The sequence below is a fragment of the Numenius arquata genome, chromosome 8, assembly GCF_964106895.1.
Source record: "Numenius arquata chromosome 8, bNumArq3.hap1.1, whole genome shotgun sequence".
Taxonomy (NCBI): domain Eukaryota; kingdom Metazoa; phylum Chordata; class Aves; order Charadriiformes; family Scolopacidae; genus Numenius; species Numenius arquata.
The window spans coordinates 21790921-21814752 of NC_133583.1; the positions used below are offsets into that span (position 1 = coordinate 21790921).

Consider the following 23832-nt stretch of genomic DNA (forward strand, 5'->3'; position numbering starts at 1 on the left):
AAAAAAGGATATTTTTATTTCCCTGAGTAACTGTCACTGTCAATATTTAAGTAAACATTAAATTACACAGATTTACTGCTGAAACAAATCATGTTGTAAACAACATTTCAATTCCTCGTTTGCATTTGCCTTTATATATTACGTTTCTTGAGGACAACAAGATGTCCTGTGCCCAGAAATAAAAGGCAGCGTTCTAAGGAATGGTCTGTACCTGATCGCGGTTGTTTATGTGGGAATATGGCAACTCTCCAGTCATTAGTTCATATAATACTATTCCGTAGGAGTAGACGTCTGACTGAAAGCTAAAGGGGTTACTGTCCTGCATCCGTATCACTTCTGGTGCCTGGAGGAGGAGGAAAAAAGAAACAAATTATGAGTAATATTAATAGAACTTAGAAACAGAGAGGACAAGAAAAGGGGAAAATGTTTGGAAAGCAGAGAGTGGGAGCTCAACCGAAAATTAGTGAGCAAAGGACACCTCAAAACCTTTGATGGAAAAGCTCTGGCAGTGCTATTCTACATCTTAGCACAAAAATTAATTCAACTGCGAGTGAACAAAAAAGCAACACTTTTAACTCAACAAGCATTTTACCATCAGAAAAATTATTATTATTTCAATTTGCAATATACATTGACTTTTGGAACATTTTTCATACAACTGAGTGAGTCTCTCACCATCACTTCTTAAACACATATCAATTTTAAAGGGGGAAAATATAAAATTCTAATAGAGACAATCTCTTGTAAAATAAGATACCAAAACATTTAAATGAAACGTGAAACCCAAATATGAAATAGCATATATTGAAGATTGGAGAAGAAATGCAAGAGCATCCTTGAATCTTTACAAAACAAAGCAAAATTATGAAGTTAAACAACTTAAACAATGTCGAATGATTTAATAGAACAAGATATAAACGATTAAAGCATCTTTCCTGTTGACTAAGATGTTTTTTCCCCTGAAGAAGTCACTCAGAATGACTGAGCAAAGTACTCGTTCAAGTACCACAACAAAGACTCAGGAAGAGATTCTATCAGATTTCAAGGGAACAGAACCAGCCTCCCCTTCTACCCGACAACAACTCAGCAAAGATGTCTATAAATGATTAAAATAAAAAAAAACTGCAAAGAGCAAAAATGCAGGTGTTTTTTTTTTCTAAGATCTGTTTCATGTATATAAGCACACAATTAGGTAGGTTAATGTTAAAACCTTTTACGGAAAGCTGTAAAAAGCTTTGGCTTTTTAAATTTTTTATCAAGAAAAAAACTGTTTCTGGGTTTGTAACATTGTTTCAGGTCATTTGTGTATTTCATATATCACAAAGCAATGTTGCCCAAGCACCCCCATATCTGCAATGAACCTTTCCTGACTTTTCTCAAAATACTTAAGTATCAATGAAGGCTTCAAGCCTAGTAATCAAGACTGATTTTTTTAAAAGGAAAACCTGTTTCAAGTAACTCCTGCAGCTCATTCGGTGCTAAATACTGAAAGATTTAGAATGTACTAATATGTAGCATTTGGCAAGTAATTTTTATTTGGTTACACTTCCCTGAACTACCTGCCACAAACATTGCTGCGTGCCCTACCCTGGGAGCTAGAAAATATCGGCGATGAGTCTACGTGCAGAATTGAAGTAAACTGCGGAGTATTAACAAAAACGGGTCAGGTGAAACTTCAGCAAAATATTTTATTTGAGTGCTGAATAAGCCATTCTTGCATAATTTTAATGGTGTTTTTTAACCTGGTAGAAGGCACTGCTCCACTTCTACTCACTCTACTGAAGTCGCACATTTGAAAAGTTACTAAATAGATTTTCTCCGGGTGATTTTTGGAAGGAAAATTGTGGAACTGCCTTTTAAGTTCTGCCAGAAGTTCAACACAAAGGCAATTGTTGGGATCGCCCTCTCAGACAAAGACTTTCAGTAACACTTCCAAAAGAAACTCTGTGAACCTTCCAGGAGAGCCTGAGAACTTCAGCACCTGAACTGAGGTTGACCTGTGACGGTTCCGAGGTGCCTCCAAACCTACCGGCACTGCCAGGCGCAGGGCAAGGAGCAGCAGAGCCCAACAGCAGGAGCTCGGTGCTTATCAAACCTCTCACCACAGCACCAAAGATGAATCCCACACCTCAAGAAGCCCTCCCTACCACCTCCCCGATTGCCTGCCAAGGCTGCTGAAGTGTGTGTGAGAAGGGACGTTGCCAAGCAGCGAGCAAGGGAGGAAGAGGCTGCAATGAAGAATCCCACAAAGCCACCATTAAGCAGATTAAAGCCTGCTCTTTAGCGAGACAAGCCCATTTGGGGAAAGGTATGATTACAGCAGGAGAAAGGCTCTCTTCTTCCCTTGGAACGGCTCCTGGCAATTCCACTGACAGCCCTCTCTCTGCCCTAAATATTTAAAATAACTCCAAAAATAAAAGAGAAGAATCTGTAGGTGACTGGTGTCTACTTTGGACAATCAAGCACTCCAGCACTTCATTCTTCACTTTTAACTTGTCCTACAACTGGAATAAAAGCCTACACAGTACTAACAGCGTTATGGTGGTTCCATTTTGGTTTACAGCTGTAAGGCAGTGTTGAACAGAATGAAAGCCAGCTAATTAAAAGCAGTGAAATGTTTTGCTCACCATCCACAAGATCGAGCCAGTAGGCTGCTCCACCTGCTGAGATCCACTCCACCTGGACTTCACAGTCGCCAGACCAAAGTCTCCTATTTTCACGGTGAGGCCTTCATGAAGAAATATATCTAAACATTTGTTAAAGAAACTCTGTAGAAAACTTGAGTAAACAATTCTGCATTTTCTGAGGTGATTACAAAGTGTCTGGTTGGTTATACCCAAGAATATTGCTATTTAAACCTGCTATGAGTTGTATCTTAAACAGAGGAAATGTAATTTTATGGCATCCAGATTTACAGAGTTAACAATTAAGACTAAACAAGACCAGATGTTTCAGTGTTATTTGTATATTTATCTTTGCGGTGAGTAAGGATATCAACTGTGTCAATTAACATCAATGACTGCAGGTAATTAAATAATTGGTGTCAAGACACACAAGGAAATGACATAGAAGTCCTCAACTCAAGAAAGAAAACTAAGGAAAACAATTCCAAGCAGAAAAAAAAAAATCAAAATATTTACATAAAGCTCTCTGGCAGGTCTCCTGAGATTTAACAATGATTTAACTATTTTAACTGGAAATACAAAAATTTGTAATATTTATAATCTACTTCATAGGTTTGTCTGTCAAGGCTAAATCTAGCGCTTCCTTTGCTGGGGTTATTTTAAGAAGATACCATTTTACAATTTCATTTAAGAATGGTTTAAGTTCAAAAAGATGATTCAGAAATATAAACATGACAGACTCCTTATTTCCATGCCAGGAAAAGAGATAATTTATTTCACAAAAATTATTATCACTGTCAGGAATCACAAATTCCTGACCTCCTATATACTAAAATGATTACTTTTCTTGTTTAACTGAAAATGGGAGCCCCCTGATGTTATGGAGCTACTGAATTTGGCCTATTTTTTTATGATGACATTTGCAAAACATTATGTTCACGTTTTATGACAGGAAGTCACAATTTAGGCTGCTAGCTCAATGGCTGCTCTCCTTGGCAATTTGGAAAACAGGCATTTTCAAAGACCAAAGACATCAGTTCACAACATTTTTAACTCCATGTGCATTACTAAATTTACACTTTTGCAGGAAATAGAGTGGTAAGAGGTTGCCTTGAGTTTACTTGGCTTCGTTTCTGCCAGTCATGTGAAGGTGGTTTAGATTTATTAAAAATATACGGTAAACATTAACAAACCCCCATGTGCACACACACATCGGCATCCACACGCACACGTATCTCCCATCAAGTAAAGAGTGCGGCTTCTCTCCGAGGCAGCATTTGGGTAACAGAGAATTGCATAAATGCCATTTATGTAAAGTAAGGCACTTTTGGAGCACAACTGTTGCACATCATTTTTCATCTTTATCACGCCAGTTTGGTAAGGAAGCACATGAGCTCTATCAAGGTTCTTTCTGAAAAGCAACTTCTTACTTGTCAATAGGAATTGCTCATTAGTAGTTATACGTATTTGAAACAGCTATTTCAACCACCCCAAAAACTCCATATTAACAACAAATCACTCTCGCATTAAAGGAAATACCATTCCTTTAGGAAAGGATACTATTGGATTTCATGTCTCTGTGGATGATATTCTTTGCATGTAAATAGCTGTGGAAAAAAAAAATAATGAAAAGTGCTATTATGAAGGCTGTTCACACAAACTTCACCTTTCCATTTACCGACAGACTCTGTGTTAGTTTATTATATACTTGATCATTTCACAGATGTCTTGATTTAGTCAATTTACAGGATGTCTACTTTGGGAAAAGAAAAACGTAACAAGCGCCTTGCACCACAGAAAGTGGAAGCAACGCAATAAATAAATCCCCGGCATTGTTAAAATCATAAAACTCTGGCATCATTATCATCTCACTGTATAATGCCCTAGAAAACTCCGTGCTGTCCTCATATGCATGAAATTTGTATGTTATGCAAAGGTTTACTTTTTACTAACTGCTTTACTTTGCAGTCACAATGTATGTTCCCAGTTTTCTGGGTGTCTGGCTGGAAACCCGAGTCCTGATCTACAAAATGAATGAGCCCTGACAGCGTCAGGCAACGTCAGCATCTTCTGCGCTAGGAACATTATAACATGTTTTGAGAGAAAAGTGAGGTAGGACTGTGTCAACTCAGACATCTGGAGAAGCTTCCAAAATACATCTGCATATGAGTCCTGTAGCTGTAGAACAGGAAGAGCCATCCCCTCATGTCACAGAAGCACCAGGAATATAAATTAGTGTTTGCCAATGTTATAGTAAGTAACACAGAGAAGGAAAAAAATTAATTCTATGTTTACAATAGATGAGGACCCATCTGGAGTACTGTGTCCAGTTCTAGGCTCCCCAGTTCAAGAAGGACAGGGAACTGCTGGAGATGGGACAGCAGAGGGCTACGAAGATGATGAGGGGACTAGAACATCTCTCTTACGAGGAAAGGCTGAGGGACTTGGGTCTTTTTAGTCTGGAGAAGAGAAGGCTGAGGGGGGATCTGATCAATGCCTATAAATACTTAAAGGGTGGGTGTCAGGAGGATGGGGCCGGTCTTTTTTCAGTGGTGCCCAGTGACAGGACAAGAGGAAATGGGCACAGACTTGAACATAAGAAGCTCCACCTAAACATGAGGAGGAACTTCTTCACTTTGAGGGTGGCAGAGCCCTGGAAGAGGCTGCCCAGAGAGGTGGTGGAGTCCCCATCTCTAGAGATGTTCAAACCCTGCCTGGACATGTTCCTGTGCAAGCTGCTCTAGGTTTGGCAGGGGTGTTGGACTAGATGATCTCCAGAGGTCCCTTCCAACCCCATATCATACTGTGATACTGTGATTACAGTAAGACCTCAAGCTACAAAAGAAGGTAACAGGCAGCTTTTCTGTACATTAAGTGACTAGTGGTCTATCATGAACTAAGGCAAGAATCCATGGAAAAAATAGTACTAAATTAAAGTATAATACACAGAACAGTGCTGAACTAAGGCTGCACAAAATCTTTACCTGCTATACCATTTTAACCCATCCCTGGAGGTGTTCAAGGCCAGGCTGGATGGGGCTTCGAGCAACCTGGTCTAGCGGGAGGTGTCCCTGCCCAGCGCAGGAGGTTGGAACTCGATGATCTTTAAGGTCCTTTCCAACTCTAACCATTCTATGATTCTATGATATGGGACTGTTTAGTATGAGGAAGAGGAGGCTGAGGGGAGACTTCATCACTCTCTACAACTACTTGAAAGGACACTGTAGAGAGGTTGGTGCTGGTCTCTTCTCACAGGTAATTAATGACAGAACGAGAGGGAATGGCTTCAAGCTCCAACAGGGTAGGTTTAGACTGAACATTAGGAAAGAATTTTTCACAGAAAGAGCGGTCGGGCATTGGAATGGGCTGCCCAGGGAGGTGGTTGAGTCACCATCCCTAGATGTGTTTAAGAGCCGTTTAGATGTGGTCTTGGGGGATATGGTATAGGGGAGAACTTTGTAGAGTAGGGTAGATGGTTGGACTCGATGATCCCAAGGGTCTCTTCCAACCTAGACGATTCTATGATTCTATGATTCCATGACCCCTTACTATTTTAGAGCAGTAACTCCATATTAGGGTTTGGGGAAGAGAAGGGAAAGACCATTCCAAGATGGAAAATAGCCAGCACTGTTTCTGGTACTCACTCCATGCCCTGTGCCGTCTGCCGAGCGATATCAATGAGCTGGAACATCTGGAACTTGGTCTCTTGAACATGTAGGTGTTTGTACAGGCTGCTCCCTTCACACCACTGCGTAACGATGGCCAGATTATCTTTAGTCATGTAGCCCATAAACAGCAAAATATTAACATGCCGAGTCTTCCTAATAGAAAGCAGCAGAAAGAGAAATTAGTATCTTTATGAAAAACTTTTTCCATTTCTTTTTAAAATGCATTCCTGGCTGAAGGAACGTATTTAAGCTTTGGAGTCCAAAAATGTAAGTTTCCTGCAAAATTTTTGCTAAGTGGATGCGTGCACAAAGTTTGGTTTTAAAAAGAATAAAAATATGCCACAGTTGCCAATTTATAATTTTTAAATTAAAAAAAATCTTTTCCTTTTTTTAGTCAAAATACTTCCTTTTGGTTCCAAGGAAGCTCTTTAAAATTAACCGTTAAGTAAAGATGTCATGAAAATTCAAGAGGTTTGTAATTATTAACCAACATTCACACTCTCAAGTGGTATTAGAAGTTATTGGAATAACAGAAATCACCCCGAAATGTTTGAAAAAGTGACAACTTCAGATAAAAGACTGAATCCCAATAGGAATCTAAAGGGTCATCACAAACTGTGAAGGAATTAACAGGTGAGAAGATAGTTCTCACGTACTCTGACTTTTCCAGTTTCAGGATTAACATTACAGAGAGTTAACTGGACACTACAAAACCAGTATTTGAAAGCAGAAAAGAGTTATGCAGATTAGAGCATTAAAAAAAAAAAATGGAAACATGCCGCAATTTTAAAAGGTACTGTTCAAGCATTCTGTCCAGTGATCAGAATTATGGCATAGAATATTGGGTTTAAAGGAGGGGTTGTAGTCAAATACAGTGCCTTGGAATAACAGAATTTAGCAACGAAACTACCAACTCACCTTAACACAGCCACTTCATTTCTAAATGCCTGGAACTGTTCTGGGGTTGGATCTACAACCTTTAGTATCTTCACTGCTACATCCCCTGAAAATACATTCACCAGAAGTTACTAAAAACATAGATTTTATTTTTTTTTTCCCCAAAAAAACATTAATACACAGTATACTTAAAATTCCTAATTTGTGCACAGCACACCTCTACTAATTTGTACATAGGTCAAGATTTTCCTGCAGACATCATGTTCCGTAGTATCAAGCAATTCATTTACCTGAATTTCAGTCTAATGAAAAGTCACTAATTATTCACATACTTCCCTTCTATTTTTTAACAGCTATGGCTGGCTAGAACTACACATATGCTTTTTGAAAGTTATGAAGCTACTAAAATCTCCAATAGTTGTTGAAAATGAAGGTATTCTAGTGGTTATTTCAAGCACAGTCATGTCAGAGTCTCTCAACTTCCAAACAGTATCCAAAGTTTCATCACTTTCCCTTTTCTATCCAACTTTAGCGCACATATATACACACCTTTGGATTTTTATACAATACAGTTTATATATTAAAGTTTTTTATATAATAGAAGTTATATACATATGTATATACACACATCCTTTTTTAATAGAAACTTTATTCAAAATACAAACTTCCTAGATTTAAATACCGCTAAAGTTCAAGAATGGGAGGGATAGATCTTCTGTCCAGGAAGAACAGATTCTGTTCTTTAAGCTGATACATTACAAAATTTCACTTAAAAGCTTTATTTTAATGGCTTTCAGTGTCAGTGCTTGCTTTAAATTTCAGTATCTGTTAAAGGGTAATACAGAGAGGAATTCACGATGATCCAGTGCTGTCTGTTTAGAGACTGCTTCCAGAGAATGAAATTGGAAAAACCTTTACATTGCACAGCCAGAAAACAGTCGAATTAAACTGATTCAGAAAAGGTACCCTAGTGGAACAAAGCCGACTGCTCTAAGCAAAGTAAAAGCACTAACAGCAAGACCCACCAACTCCTCAGAAGCATCACATTCATTTTAACTACAGAGGGACAGCATTTCAGAACTCAAGAGAGGGGTAAATTTGCCTTGACACTGTCACAGGAAGTAAAAGCAGCTTAAGAAAACTGAAACGTCAATCCTAGCCCACGTGCAGTAAAAAGATTTGATCAGTGCTATACTCCAACACAGGCTTATCCCATAGTTTAAAGGCTGCTGCTAATTAGCATTACAGAATCATTGCCTACATTAAAAAAAATCCCTAATGACAGATTTCTCTGCTACCATAAGCCCTAATTATTTTCTTCTTAATATGGTCTCTTTTCCAAGATATATATGAAATATATGTTGTGAAATATACGTTAGTATGTCTCTGGAGCATAATACTAACTGCTCAATTGGAAAAAAAAAAAAAAGGTTGCCAACAAAGTATGAGAAGGAAATGCAAACTGGTACTTGAAAGTTTCAGAGTGCCCCGAGTGAACTGCAGCATCTTCCACCGTAGGTACCAGCTGCCTAATTTGCTGTATAATTTGAAGTCACAAAGATGCACAAATATTGAATACATTTGTATCTTCTTCCTTTAACTTCAGCAAATGCAATATACTTCCCATTTCATCTTCTAGCACCTTCATAAAGAGAACCACCTCACGTTTGCAGTGTACATAGTGTTCTCTAACTTACAGATCTCTCTGCTTACACACCAGACCAGAACGTAACTGGTAGAAAGACTGCGTTTCCATATGACTACCAAAATCACAGGCTTTGGAGCAGCCAGTTCCTACTGCAACTCCTGTTGTACAATGCCAGACCAACGGATGATCTACCAATACTTGAATTATATTGTTATGAGCTATGCCAAGACAAGGATGCAGCATCCACTCATTTTTTTTTTTTTTCCCCAATATATTCTCCATTATGATCCTTGCTCCACAGACAAAAAGCGGTTTTTATCCTTACACTGTTCTTACTGAATCAGATGCCACGCTTCTTTTTTAAGGCTGGATGGCATTTCCCAAGCAGTTTTCTCTACATAAACAAATACACAGCAGCACTTGTTTTGTTCAGCAGCAAACTGAAGACAAATCAGCTTCCACCACCCCCCAACCACCAAAACCCTAGAACTGATTACCAGGGTCAAAGGGGAAATGTGTTTATGATAGGCAGGTCTTCCAACCAATTTAAACTGCCTTGGTTTTCTCTTTCCGCCTTTTAAATTTAGAAGCATGCTACAGGATACTACGCGATCCAAATGGGGTCTGTAACAGAAGTGGTGCAAATATGAAAATTAGCGCTTAACCATCGGAACAATCTGGAAAAATATGGAAGCACAAGATACCTGTTCAATGAGACAGTCAGAGCAGGACTGGCCTTGACACTTCAGTTTTATTTGGGAAGACTAAATCAGGGAAGCTTTTTGGAAACCTAATCCAGAGTCTTCCACAGGTGCTCTCCAGAGGTTCATGGCAAACAGCCCTTCATGGTCGGGCATGTCAGGAAACCCGACACCTCCAACAATCTAGAATTTCTACTTGCGACAGTCTTCCCACTTCAATTAATTTTATTTAGCTTCACCGAGACATTATTATTGCTGCATTTGTACTATTAGAATAGGTTACTACAAAAAAGTCTGCAGTTTCACCAATCTGTGTACCTTAAACTCCCAGTTTCATCTATTCTAAACAGAAAAGACTTGAAAGAAATATAAACCTTTTAAAGCCTTTAAGACCACACCACAAATGATGTGATGGTTACAAAAACACGAAATTCAAGTCTACTAACATGAAATTCACATTTATTACCTCATTTAGTGAAATCTTACTTAACCTACTTTTCCTCTTGATTTCTGCATTCCATTTCACTTAAATAATGAAAGTAAGTTTAACTGTTCAGGACTATTACTTTTACCATAAGAATAGGCCTTTCATTGATGTTGACAATATTTAGGCTTTAAGACATGCAAGTATTTATTATTTAAAAATAGAGGGTGGAAAATAAGTTCCCAGATTTTTTTGTCAGCTTATTTTACAACAATAACACTATTTAAATTAGGGCCTCGGGGGAAGTTGTGTTTCTTTTTAAATCACAAGTCCTGAATTTGGAAACTAATTCTGTAGTACTCGTAAAGTGCCTCTTTTCAAAGTATTCCAGCTAACTTCATATTAAAAACTCTCACATCTACCATTTTTTCCTTAGAAAAAACTCCACAGTAAAAGCAATTTAGGCTTATTTCCTTTCCCTGCCACCTTGAATATAAGTATGCTAATTAAACCACAGAGGGATTACAAAAAAAAGGTAACTATAACTTAACATCAGGCTGTAAAATTTCATTAGCAGAATTACCTGGGAAAACCAAAATCTTCTCAGAAAACAAGCTGTTCTAGAACATGGTAACAAAGAAAACACAGTTGGCTCAAACATAAGGAACAAGTAGATGGCAGTTGTGAGATTCAGATTTTGATGTCTGTTCTTTGCCTTAATTTCCCCACTGATAATATTAGGAAATTAATATTTCTCACCTAGTACCTTGGGTGGTAGATGAGCACACAGCACCATTAAAATGATTTTTTTTTTTTTTATCTTTTTCTGGATTGCTGTCCTACAGTATCAATATTTTGAGAAGACAGTAACACTTGTCAAGAACTTACCATGCCATTTGCCTTTGTAAACTGTTCCAAAAGAACCCGACCCTATTCTGGTAGAAAGCATGACTTCACTTGCTTCTATTTCCCAGTAATAACTGGAATCTCTCTGTCCACGAGGCCTCTGGAACACAAATTGATGTGGCTTTACTGTAAGTATTTAATCAAATATATATTATATACACAACTAGAATGAAATAACTTCCTACAAGTTTAAGATGCACTGAAACCTTGAGGGTTTTGTTCTGCAGTTTGGACTTTTTTGTCCTCAATTTGTGTGGGGTGGTGGGTTTTTTACCAAAAATAAAAAAGGACAAAAAATTTTCTTAGATGGCTTTAACTGCTTAAGAAGCTATCATTAAATTCTGCACCATAAACTTAAACCCTGATCTTAGATTTTAAGAGGAACAAGTATTTTATGATCAACTATTTAAAAACCTCTGAAATAGTTAAGAAATTTCTTGACTTTTTCAAAAGTACAATACTAAAATTCAGGAACTCATTTACATATTTGAAAGGAATAAAATAAAAAGATGAGAGCAAAATTCTCAAATGTCTGAGTGATTACCAACTGTGAGTCCTACTAAGCAACTGTACTTTCAGTTTTAAAATCTTATAAGCCTTCAAAAAATTTGAGATATTATTCATTATCCTCCTAACTTTTCTTTCTCTGCCGCTTGTAGTGAAAAATAATTTCACAATACTATCCGAAATTAATTTTCAATCCAAAACACTTTGTTTTGGGTATTGATAACACAAGGCAATAGTGCTATCTTTCCCAAGTTAGTCAAAATTAAATTGCTATTAAACACACACACATGGTGCGCAGCAATGCAAGATTACCATCAGCTTGTATTGCCTTTTGCGTACAGAAATTTATCCCAACATACGACTACTTCTTTAATATACTTAAAAAAAAAATAAAAATCAAATATTACCATACTTACAATTTTGTTTTTTTCTTGTGTATTGGATCCAGGGGCTCTCTCTCTTTGGGCTGGGACTGGGGTTTTGGGCTGAGACCAGCCAGTGGGGCTCATATTGTTAGGACTTCCAGACAGAGCAGAGGGTGAAGCTAAAATATAAAAATAAACACCAAAAAAAAATATATTACAAACCAGAAAATAAACACAAAATAATATTATATATTATTTCATTTTTGGAAACCATACCTGATTCGCTATGGCTTCGAATTGCATCCTGAAACAGAGGAGATAGATAACAAATAAATATATAAGAACATATAAAGGAACAAGCAGGAAAAGCGCTGAAATTGTTCCTGACACTTTTGGTCAAGTGTGATAGAGTATTGACCAACACCCTCCAAAAGGTGACAGCTTCGTTATTTTCTAGTTACAAGAATCCTATGTGCTAAAAAACATGCAATTTGTGAATTCTGACAAAACATTAAAAATATTCACAGCATATTGAAAGGTATTACTACCAAAAAAAAAAAAAAATTAAAAAAAAAAAAGAAAAAAGAGCCACAGAACAAGAAGAAACACCAGAAATACTGTCTGCATTCCCACCACTGGATTTTTGTACATGCTTGTATTTCAGATCTGAACATAGCTCCTGTGATAGTCCTGTATCTCTAGGGGACAAGCTCTCAAAAAGGTTTTGGATTACAAATAGCAAAACTTTTAAAAGCCCTTAAATAATCCAAGTCAATATACATATTGAAATATCTCCACCGTAGTATTTCAACTCAAAAAAAGGCCGTATCTTGTGCCCTAATACAAAAACATCTAATTTTCAAAACATTTTTCCACAGATTAAAAGTTGGATGCTATTTGAAAAGCAAGTTCTTACACAGTTCACTAGTTGGTACAGTGCAACAACTCTCACCTCATGCCACAGGCACTTGACAACACAATTCTACAGCCATGCACAAGAGAAACTAAGCTCTGACAAACATAACTTTACAACTTTTCTCACCTGCTACGTATTATCCCAAAGTACATACAGGAAAGGTAAAATATCCAGGTACTGTATAAGTACAAAGCAAGAACATGCACTACAGAAATGTTAAATACTGTCAAAGTTAATCGAAGTCAATTCAAACTTTCTAACTAATTAGTAGAATAATAAATGTAAGATTTTATAGGAGGACAGAACAAGCCTACATTCCACCATACAGTTTTCAAATTAACTCAGATTATCCTTAGTAAAGACTCATTTATGAAATACATCATTTCAGCTAGGTAGTTGTATTCTCCCAGGCTTGACTCTATGTACAGTATTCTCGCAGAGTACCTCTCTGCTCTGCACCTGAGTGGGTTGAAATCTGCATAAACTACCATTGAAGAACACTTGCAAGTTACTACTTTTGTCTGTTCTGAGGACAATAGAAATCTTTAAGAACCTGAATGACCAACAAGCGACGAGTTTTGTCAATCAGCCCGAGAATGTAACTGCTTTCAAGTAAGCTGGCAAAGGATAACTAAATGGTTTACAATTGTTCTCACACGTATACATAATTCTTATTTAATAAAAAAGTATTTTTGAATTTCCATCCTGATGTATTTTCTTTTTTGCATATTAATCCTACAGCAAATGAACCAAAACCAGTGTTCTTTACAGCTGTTCTTACAGCACAAATAATACCACACAGTGCTGTTTAGTCTGTCACCTTCACTTTGATGTGAAATAAAAATAGTACATCATGTGCATAATCTAAGGGGTTTGTACAGTTACATTAAACAAAAGTTTCCAGAGGAAAAAAGCCTCACAATAAATGTGTTTGAGAAGGTTTTACTTTAAAAACTGTGTGATCAAATGCATCTCTAATCCAAGCCTATTTAAATTCACACCAAATTTCATAGTAGTATGGACTCATCCAACTAAACTAAAAATGAAGCTCTTTTATCATTTTTCCTCTTCTAATTAGCATCCTCAATATTTAAGTATCAACATGCTATGAGGATTTCCATCAAATCAACTCCAGATTAAACACATCATGTGGACACTGCCATGGCTTACAAGTTATAGCAATCCTGTTAATCACAAGAAAACAAAAAGGCACCAAGAAAATACCTACTCTTCCCCTCAAACAAAATCGTCTGCACCAGGAACTGGGAGAAGCATTCAGGCTGTTATTCTAGGCCAACCCGGTAAGAGATAAAAGAAAAGAACAGAGGAAGTATAAAAAAAAAATTTAAAGAATTGAGTGTTAGGATAAATGAAAGAAAAGGTAACCTAATTTGTTTGATATGTAATAATTAAGTGCAGTAAAACTTTTAAGTAAGTATTCCTGTTCAAACCCCAAAGTTCACTAGCATCCATCCTTTGGTAAACCACTTTATTAAGGTGGTCTTTCTCGTGTCATACTAGAATGTCTCTACTACCTTTTTTGTGTTGTGGGTGTATTTTAAACTTTTTTTTTTAAAGCCTTTCGGAAAAGCAGCCATTGCCTTTAAGACATGACAACTGTTTTTATTCAGTCCCTATGACATTACGAAGAGCCAAAATAGAAAGCATTTCTGTCTTTACTGCTCTGCATAAAGGATAAAAAAAGCAATGTATCCTTAAAGGCTCATCACATTACAAAGTTGATAATTCCTCTTCTCTTGAGTTTTTAAACTATTCCAGAGCAGAAAAACAACAAACTGTTCTCTCTGAAGACCTGTAGTTCACCACTTTCTTTCTGCAAGTGTTTCCTGCATGGCACTCCCTTATTTTGTTAAGGTTATCACAAAACAAAACACAAAAAAACCCCGCTTTAGGCCTGACTTCAAATAGCTGTTTCTCACTACTGCCAGTCTAAAGTAGAAAAAAAAAAAGAAAAAGGTGCTTGAAAGCAAGTAAGAGCGGAAGTATTCTCAGATACAGATGGCTTTAGCATATGAGCCCAGAATCGCTGCCAATTCCGTGCAGGTGTAACACAAACCATGTTGCCAGTAAGCTTGGACTTGAGTATTCCAGCTCGGAGAACTATCTCTAGGCTTACAGCACCTGTACTCTGATTTAAAATAAACACCAGCCCCCTCAACAAATCCAGATTTTTAAGAACATTTTCAGACATGCCTAGGAAGTTTTTCTTCAGCAAAACTGAGCTTATTTTCTTTTCAGATTTGAGAAACTTGATTGTTAAGCTCCCCCACCTTACAGACACCAAAAATCTCCCTAGAACTTCACAAAATTGATAAGAGTCTGCAAGTATTAACTATTAACTTTTTATGCAAATGTGTGACCTCTATTCTTCATCACTCAGCCAGCTAAGGCAAAGAGTAAGTAAATGACAGAAAGCAAAGAAGAAAAACCAACCAGTGACTATTAGATAGCCAGTCACAATTTTAGTTTAGTTTTATTGCTATTCCCTCCCTACCAGTATTACCTCAATTATCCTGCTGTCTACAGGCATTGTAGTGCTAACCATATGGACGTTTGGTGTGGACGTAGAGCGCTGTCTTTGGGAAAGGGAGCCCTCAGAGGAAGGATTTGCCGTGTTGAACGTGAAGGCATGAGGTGTAGAATACCTGTGCTGGGAACTGAGAAGGAAAAAGAGAAAAAGGGACAGTTGTGGTTATTTTTTCCCCTCTAGTAACCAAAAAAATACTGTTCAATGTAACCTGTTCAAAAGCAATATAGACAGAATTCCAAACAGAAAAAGTTGGGACTTATATGCTAGCTAAACTATTTGGCCAGCCGATTCATTCCCAGTTTAACTTAGGAAATAAATGAAAAAACTTGAAGTGATCTTGTCAGGTCACACACTCATCTACTGTGTTTAATGTAAGTCCATGTCTACTATTATAAAATTTGCCACAGTTCACTTCAATCCCCATCAAATCACATTTAATATACTGCTAAAATATTGGCTCTGCTGGATTAATTCAGGTCTGTGAAGTTAAAAGACACAAACCACTCAGTTCAAGCCTGTTAAATGCCTAGCTTAAGAGCTACTTTTACTGCCAAGTCCTGAATTTGTAGAGGTTTGCAAGACTGTTCAATGGTTCGCACAGAACAGCCAGCAAGGAAGTCATGAAACCCAATACCAGTTAAAAGGAGGCCAACACTACAACTCAGTTCAACAAAGAGTTATAAATCACAGCTAAGGTCACTCAAACCCTATTTATCCCAAATCACACAAGTACCTTAACTGAAATCAGCCAGCCTTAGCAAAAAGCTTAAAAAACTATCAAGTTAATGAGTCGCTCAACAAAACTGGAAACAGAGTAAGATAGCAAAGAGAACATAAGATCAATTCCTGATGCAGTTCCCACTAAAATAAATAAATAAAGACATAGAACCATTTGTAAGTCAGCTTTGTGCTCTGTGCCTCACTCCTGAACAGGCCAAGATTTTTCAAAGGGGTGTAGAAACCCCAAAAGATGGCCTGCCCTCTTCAGCCTCTGGAATTCCAAGGAAAAGAACACAGGCACAAATTAGGATCAGAAGTCAGACCCCTTGGAAAGGAAAGCAATTTTTATTCTAGCACTTAAAACTACAGGAAGGTTCTCTTTAGGTCTCAGAATTTTCTTTAAGAGGAGCATATTTTCAATTTCCACTGTTCTCCCTTTAAACTCTTGTCATCATAACATGAGAACGTTACTTTAGTTTATGTATGCGAGTCATGCAAAACAAGTCACAAACCCTTACAAGTATACTACCTGACCAGATAAAATTCATTCACAAGATACCAAAGGGAGCCTTGAATTTTCTTAGACAGGGAAACAAAGGTCTCCAGAAAACCTTCAATACCCTCCCTTGAAATCTTAAGAGTAAAAATGAAAAATATAAAATCCCAAATCAATGTTTTGCTTGAATCTAAGAACAAGAAAGGACACTACATATGATCTACAATGAAGTGGTGCTGCCTTCTTGCACGTTTATCCCAACCTTCTATGAGATTGTTCTACTTTTCAGGAGTTGGGGGTGTTTTGGTTATTTTTTGTTTGTTTGTTTTTAAACATCTGTATTTCCCAAAACAGAAATGACAGGAAATACTAGCTTACCTAACAGGTATCCGGGAGACAGACTCCCGCATCCGTCTCATTGTCAAGGGAGGTAGTGCAGGGACACCACTGTCACTGATATTTGAATTTGGGAACAATCTGAAATATCAACAAAAACAATTACAATTTCAACTGCTACACTACCTCCTGTACAATGCTCTTTAAAGCTGAAAATTTAACGGGCTGTTTCTTTCTGGCATAATTAACTTCATGAACACATTCCTATCTTAACGTAGTATTTTTCCTCTGTGTATGGTATGACTAAAAACTAAGTCTTCAGACTCCCAAAGAAAATTTCCATGTGTTCTTCCTAAACTTAAGATACAAATCTTTTTAGATCAGACTTCAGATTTTCCTTGAAGTGTGTTCAACACCAAATTTTTTTAAGTTCTATAAAACCCAGGTAGCACCAAGTGGCTACATCCTGCACTCTAATGACTAGTCAATATAAAAAACTACATAACTATATGACCAAGTTTAGTCATAAAATAACTACAATCACTAAGACACATAAAATTAATTAGAAGTTTTAACACTTTTGCATAAAAGGACTTAATTATAACATAATGATTTTCAACTTTTTCTAATCAGTATTGGGAAAGTATTATCCTCCATCAGTTTTCTCACTCTTCCGTCCATTTTCAACAGGGTGTCAAAAGCTGTGGTAGTTCTGAACACTCGTGTTTCCAGTATCTAAAACCCAAATGAATCATGATCTTTTTTCTTCTAACAGAAGTGTTACGTGAGAAGAACTACTATTACTCTGTTGAAGCAGAGGGAATTCTAGCAACTGCCTGGTCATTCGAGACCTTTGCTTGTCCCAGAATATTAAAATTTACCGCAAGACCAAAAAAGCATTTAGTGTAAACGGCCTTCTTCACCTGGGAACAGACAATCATTGCTGGCTGTTTCATGAAATCAATACCCAAGTTCCGTATATTGACTACACTTCCCAACAATCCAAATTTATCTCTATGATAAGAGATTTAAGAAAAGGTGCTTGTCTGTCACAGCAAATTACTGTTACAATTAAAAAGGAACAGTCCTTACAAGAGCTGCCTGATATTGCTCCAGTCGACACACATGGTTGGAACTTTTGTGCTGCAGTGTTCGTGGAATTTATAACCACACGTCTGACACCGAAACCCATTTAGGAGGAACTTCTGGCAGATGTCACAGAAGGCAAGCTTTAGAAATGTCTTCCGAGCCTAGAAAACAAGTTAAATTATTAATCCAAGCTACTGGATTCTCTTCATTAGCTGAGATTAACAATTTCAGAGCTTGACATAAATAAATACCACATTAAAATGTTATCAGCGCCTCCAAACTGCTACTGAACATAAAACCATGCTCGAAGATTCCTGCCTATATTTCCAGTTTGACTGGAAACCTGGAAAGCTTACAAACATATAAGGCTTTGTTTACCAGACTATTAAAAAAAAAAAAAAAAATCCATCAAACTCAAAAGCACTATTTTGTGCTCAGTGAGGTGGGCCAGGGCCAAGAACTGGGGTTTTTGTTTGGTTTTAGTCTCACCAAAACAGAATCAGATCACAAGAACCACCTCATTATTTTTTTATTAGTCAAAATGCTTGTTGTGTGTTTATGACTAACCAGTAAAATAGTTTACGGAAATAATACTTTTTAAATGGCATCTAACAGTTTTTTAAAGCTTCTGGAAGATGAAAAAAAGATTAAAATGAACCAAAGGGTTTCTTCCTGCAGAGCACACTGTGGAAGAAGGCTCAAAGTTTGAGCTTCTTCCAGATCTGGAGAAAAAAATATTAGTTTTCTGGTGACCAACTGCAGAGTATTTTATTTCTAGTTTCCTAAAAACCTAAAGTAGCAGCAAAGCTACTTTCAGTTTCTCTATATATCAGTCCTAACCTTTCCAATGGATGTAAATGGCAATCCTTTAGTTTTGTCACTTGGCACAATATATTTCTGGGGCAAAACAACAAAAATGCTAGAATAGAGGAATAGAGTTCCTTCACAGGGAGAAGAAAATAATGTAAGGTCTAACTGTTAGAATTAGAGATATTACCTCTTTGTAAAAAAATCCCAACCAAACAACTCCATTTATTTGCTCTGTACTGAACAAATAACCCCTTTTTAGGAAGGAATTACAGATCTGAAGTCTTTCATTGCTGGAAAAAAATGCTCTGTCAAATTACAAGTTAGCATTAGCTCACAAAACAACGTCATGGCCTCACAGAATTAACAGCACCCCTGTACGCTCAGTACAACCACCAACAGTCCAATAAAGCTGCTGAACTTATGCAGCCTCTTTTGACTGATGAGGTACAGACTGAAAATGCAAGTTATCTCCCAGTTCTGGACTTAAAAGACATGATATCGTAATGTGACTGTTACAGAAATATATATTTATATAAAATAAAAATGGCAATCATCAGAATTTTGAAGAATATGCACAATGTGAGCTTTTAAAGTCTCTGACACCTGAAAATCAGTAAACACAAATATAATTCTGGCATTTCATTGAAAATTGATATGTAGCCAATCCAATTTGTGGGGAGCAGGGGTGAAGGAATCAAATCATCACTTCTGCAATACCCTCTCTGTTTAGAAATCCAAAAGGTACCTAACGCCTAAAACATTCTGTGATTGAATACTTGGTTCAACTGAGAAATTTACATCGAAATACAGATGAGGAAAAGCTTACAAAATTGTGTGTAGTGAGTGGAACATGATCAAGAAAGTCCACTTGCAGCTCCTCTCCAATCAAGGAGGCAGCATCTGTATTCCAATCCAAACGCACTTTTTTTCTGAAAGAGAAAATGGGGACAACAAAATTACTTAGGAGATAAGAAGTCTGGTCTAACCAATGATCTATGTTTTGTGAGTTTTCTTGAGTAAACTGAAAAAAAATACAAAAAAAGCGTGGCTAACCTCTTACAGTGAGCTATATTTCACTTAAAAAATTAGAAGTAACTTCAAAACCATAGTGATTCACCTCTTTTTCTGTTTATTTTTTAACGTGTAAGTCATGTATATACATAGATTATTTGAAATAAGAGACCTAGAAGCTGTAATGGAGTCACAGAAATACCCTTACAAACAAAACATAAGAAATTATGAATGGCAGACTTAGTGACATGAAAGCCGTATTACGTGCTTCGAGACTAAAGTTACTGGTGACCCCAGAATGGACTCAGTTACATAGAGATGCAAACCCACAAATGACCGCCTCATGATCGAGGCTTAAAAGAGCATTAAGCCCAAGCCTTACGAGGTGTGAAGTTAAATGTATTAACTCCATGAGATACCTTCACTCCCTCAGCTTGTAAAAGAATCATTTGGTATTTAATAGCAGCATCCCCGGTCCTACAAAAAATAAGGAATATCTGAAGTGAGATTGAAAATCCAAACATTGAAAAGTTGTAGAGGAATTTAGAGCCTTAAAACTGAGCACACAGAGGAGATGTTCATTTAAGTTGGCTAAAAATCACAAGCACAGAAGTTTACCAACTAGAAATGCACCTCAAATACGAAGGCATATCACATCATTTCATCTAGAGCATGACAAAAACCTCTGTAAGACGGTACAAGCACTTGAGGGTACCCCTCAATTATGAGCATTTTTAATATACAGCTTTAAAACAAAACTAACATTTTGAATACCCAGGTAGCCAAAGGAGTTCACCTAGAGGAGGGTAAAGAAAGCAACATGGAAGTGTTCACATCCAAACTGCAGTTTTAAAAGAAACTAATAAGAGAGAGGATGAAAGCATTACTGCTGCTATTTGAAAACAAGATTTTCACATTCTCTAGTTGAAAGTTTCACATACAACATTCCAGACTCTTACCCTTTTGGTTCAGTAAGAAGTCGAAAAACCGCACAGCATTCTGGCTGCAGCCCTCTTACTTTAAGTGCCTTCATAAGACAGTCATGTAAGGTCATCCCATTTCGCACATTTACCTGTGACCAAGAGAAAAAGACATTTTAGTCAGTGATTGCAGAATGCTTAAGCCTTTTTTTGGGGGGAGGGGGGGGGAAGTAATTTTTTCTCCTTTTCTTTAGAAGTTCCTATAAAACTGCACAGCTGTTCACTTTTGAAGTTAATAAATAGGTAAATAAAAATGACTTGTATGATGTAAGAACAGACTGCTGTGCCTTCTGATTTAACTCACTGCCTGTTCAGCCAACCTGTCAGGCAGCCACGTTTTCTGCCAAATACCTAGCTATTGTGTACTCAAAGGAACTTTTGAAGCCATTTTATAACTTTTCGATTTCTTACAAATATTAAGCTTCTCTGAAATAGGATTTCATACAGCACTCACAAAAGCAAGTAGCTTGTAAAAGTCACAGAAATGCAGGCAAATGGAGTGTAGAAAAAGGCTTAATTTAGGCTTCAGGGAACTTTGCGTAAGGCTATTATTAGCACACTAAGCTCCAAGAAAGTGTTACCTCAAGAAGTTTCACTTCAGCTTTAACTGTTTAACTATAGCAATGGGAACAGTAGGACATTTCTCACATAAAGGTAATCTAGACTTACCACTGTGCGCTGCTTGTTCGGCAAGAAAACACGAATAGTATTACTAGTTTTGGAAGTATCTGATATTTTGCCATCATCAGATGCTCGGCGTTGATAACCAAACTGCTGGACGATAGTAGGTGAAATACAGTTTGGGCCATCAAAGACAGAATCCTTGAGTCCAAAACCGTTACTGATAGTCTTCCAAGCTCCCTGAATGTGCTCCATTGATGCAGTCTAAGAAACAAAAATTGAGGGAGTCAGGGCAAATGACAATATCCTTCGTTATAAAGTGGTACTCTCTTACAACAGACCTCACAGCTTCTTTTGAAAGCATCTGAAAACTGCACTGCCTTCTCTCGTGACGTGATCAACCTACACATACATGGTTACAGTTCACCCACGTCTGCAAAATTAGCCTGCCTCTTGAAAGCATTTGACTTTCTGCACATAAAAAGATCATCAGTAATATATATGTAATTCCTCTCACTGCATCTCTGGTGTGACAGCAGCAGCTTACTATTGTCTTAATTTAGAAAATCAGTGCCTGAGGGGCCTTCAGCAAGGCGGCCAGATGCTAGCTGCAGGCCTAATGAATAGTCCTGCAAGCATTAGCACAGGCTGCGCTATTACAAAAAAGAGGCTCAATAGGAATTATAATAAAAAGCATTAATTGAAGAAATTCTATTTTTATCAGTGATTTCGGAGTTTGGGTTTTTTCGGCGGGGAGGTGTAGGTGGGTGGGGTGGGTGGGGGTGGTGTGTGTTTGGTTGTTGGTTTGTTTGTGGGGTGTTTTTAAAGTGTAGCAAGTTTAATGCTGGTAGTATACAACAAAATACATAACATTTTAATAGTATCACAATTTACATAGTATGAAACAACAAAAACCAAATTCTAAACCCCCCCCCCCCCCCACTATGCTCAATTACATTTCAGCATAAACGTCTCCTAGTGCAGGTACATGAACAACCCCCTATATACTTCCCAATCAGCACACAGTACCACTTTTGCACACTCAGGGACAAAGACGTGTCAGTGTATTTTTTTTCCCCAGCTACCACAACTCCAGCGCAGCTTGAAATCCAAGTTATATTCCAAATGCATCTTATACAAAACTAAGCAAAAAAAAAAAAAAAAAAGTCTGAAACATTTCTGAACAGTGAAATGTACTCCTTGCTGAATTTCCAAGTAGTCAGATTCATTACCAAGCTTTCAGAAAGAAAAAAAATAGTAATAAAAAAGGAAACTACTGTGCTTATTTTCACTGTTATTTCCCCCATAAAACTGCATCCTTCTATAAACATCTGAGAAATTAATGTTCAGAACTACACAGTGCAAGTGCAATTCTTTTGCCATGCTAGTAGATTATCTCCAAATTAATCTTCAGTGGCTGTACACCTATTCCTCATCACCTCCACGAAAGGGAAGGAAAGTGGTACTAAAGCTGCACAGTCAAAAAGCAAGTCAGTCAGGAAATGCAGAAATAAAGGTCTTCCAAGCAATCCTAATTCCGTCCCCTTGCGGTACTGCAAGACTTACATTGAAAGACCTACATTGTTTCCCTGAAACCACTAACGATTCAGCAGATAACACCAAACGCTCCTTTACTGAACACCTACCAGTCTCTATTATAAAGTCTCATTTCATGCGTAGTCCTGTGCCTCCCTTGCTGCAAATTATTTGAACCCTCCAATTCATTTCTTCATGCTGTTTTGTGTAGCGCCCATTAAAAACAGCAAGAGAGAGAGCACACAAGTTAAGAGGATATTATCCTAAATACTCACATGCTTATGTCAGAGAACAGAAGACGGTGTTTGTTACAGTTGAAGAGCTAAAGTAATGGAATTCACGGAAAAAACATCTCCACTAGTGTTGAGCGTCCATTTGGGGATGCCAGAAGGATAAACTTTGAATTTCAGTGTGTTTCACTCTCAGTGCAACTCCAAAAAGCCTTAGCTAGATCCCAGAGCACTCAACAGTGCTACAGCCCTAAACCCAGACCTGAAGAGTATCTAGAAAGGAAACGTGTAACAACAAACTTAAGGAAGAGGTTCGGTTTATATGAAGCACATGCCACCGCATGGAAACTCTACTGCAGAAGAGCTCTAGGACTCTCACACTTTGCTACAAAGGGATCTTTTTGGTCAGTTCGTGAACATTTCTTTCACTGACAACATACACAATGACAACGTAGACATCCTCTCCACCCCTCCTGCCATTGCTTGTCATTCCTGCATCAAAGCCACCGGCTGTGCAGGCCCAGTTGGTCAAAGGTTCAAAATATTTAAACACCAATAAGATTTAAAACTCGATACCCAGTCAAAATCTGGTAAGACTTAGATATTTCAAATTATTTTCTTTTTTAAATCTATGGCATACAAATGACAACAGTCTTACACCTGATGTAAAAAGGGAACAAGGAATGGGAAGATGAAGACATTGTGAAAGGGAAGATAAAATTGAGGAATACAACCGAGTTCAGCACACACAAACAACTACAACAACCTCACAATTCATTTGCATTGCCCTACAGTC

The 23832-nt window shown here is 37.4% G+C and overlaps 1 protein-coding gene across 6 annotated transcripts in view; it reads right to left on the bottom strand.

Annotated features, from left to right (window-relative positions):
- The window catches only part of RAF1 (Raf-1 proto-oncogene, serine/threonine kinase), an 80662-nt gene that overhangs the window by 3530 nt on the left and 53300 nt on the right, over positions 1 to 23832 (bottom strand). For 2 of the 6 annotated variants that reach the window (XM_074151567.1, XM_074151568.1), the window contains 14 exons: positions 21319 to 21534; positions 20629 to 20741; positions 19485 to 19587; positions 17852 to 18009; positions 15181 to 15334; positions 13885 to 13944; positions 12017 to 12044; positions 11792 to 11919; positions 10851 to 10968; positions 7211 to 7295; positions 6269 to 6445; positions 4185 to 4231; positions 2628 to 2746; positions 212 to 343 (listed from right to left, as the gene is read on the bottom strand). In XM_074151567.1, coding sequence (XP_074007668.1) covers positions 212 to 343; positions 2628 to 2746; positions 4185 to 4231; positions 6269 to 6445; positions 7211 to 7295; positions 10851 to 10968; positions 11792 to 11919; positions 12017 to 12044; positions 13885 to 13944; positions 15181 to 15334; positions 17852 to 18009; positions 19485 to 19587; positions 20629 to 20741; positions 21319 to 21525 — 1629 coding nt within the window. In that variant the 5' untranslated portion in view covers positions 21526 to 21534. Of the gene's footprint in view, positions 1 to 211; positions 344 to 2627; positions 2747 to 4184; positions 4232 to 6268; positions 6446 to 7210; positions 7296 to 10850; positions 10969 to 11791; positions 11920 to 12016; positions 12045 to 13884; positions 13945 to 15180; positions 15335 to 16801; positions 16901 to 17851; positions 18010 to 19484; positions 19588 to 20628; positions 20742 to 21318; positions 21535 to 23832 lie in introns of all 6 variants that reach the window. The other 4 variants (XM_074151570.1, XM_074151569.1, XM_074151565.1 and 1 more) reach the window with 3 other exon arrangements.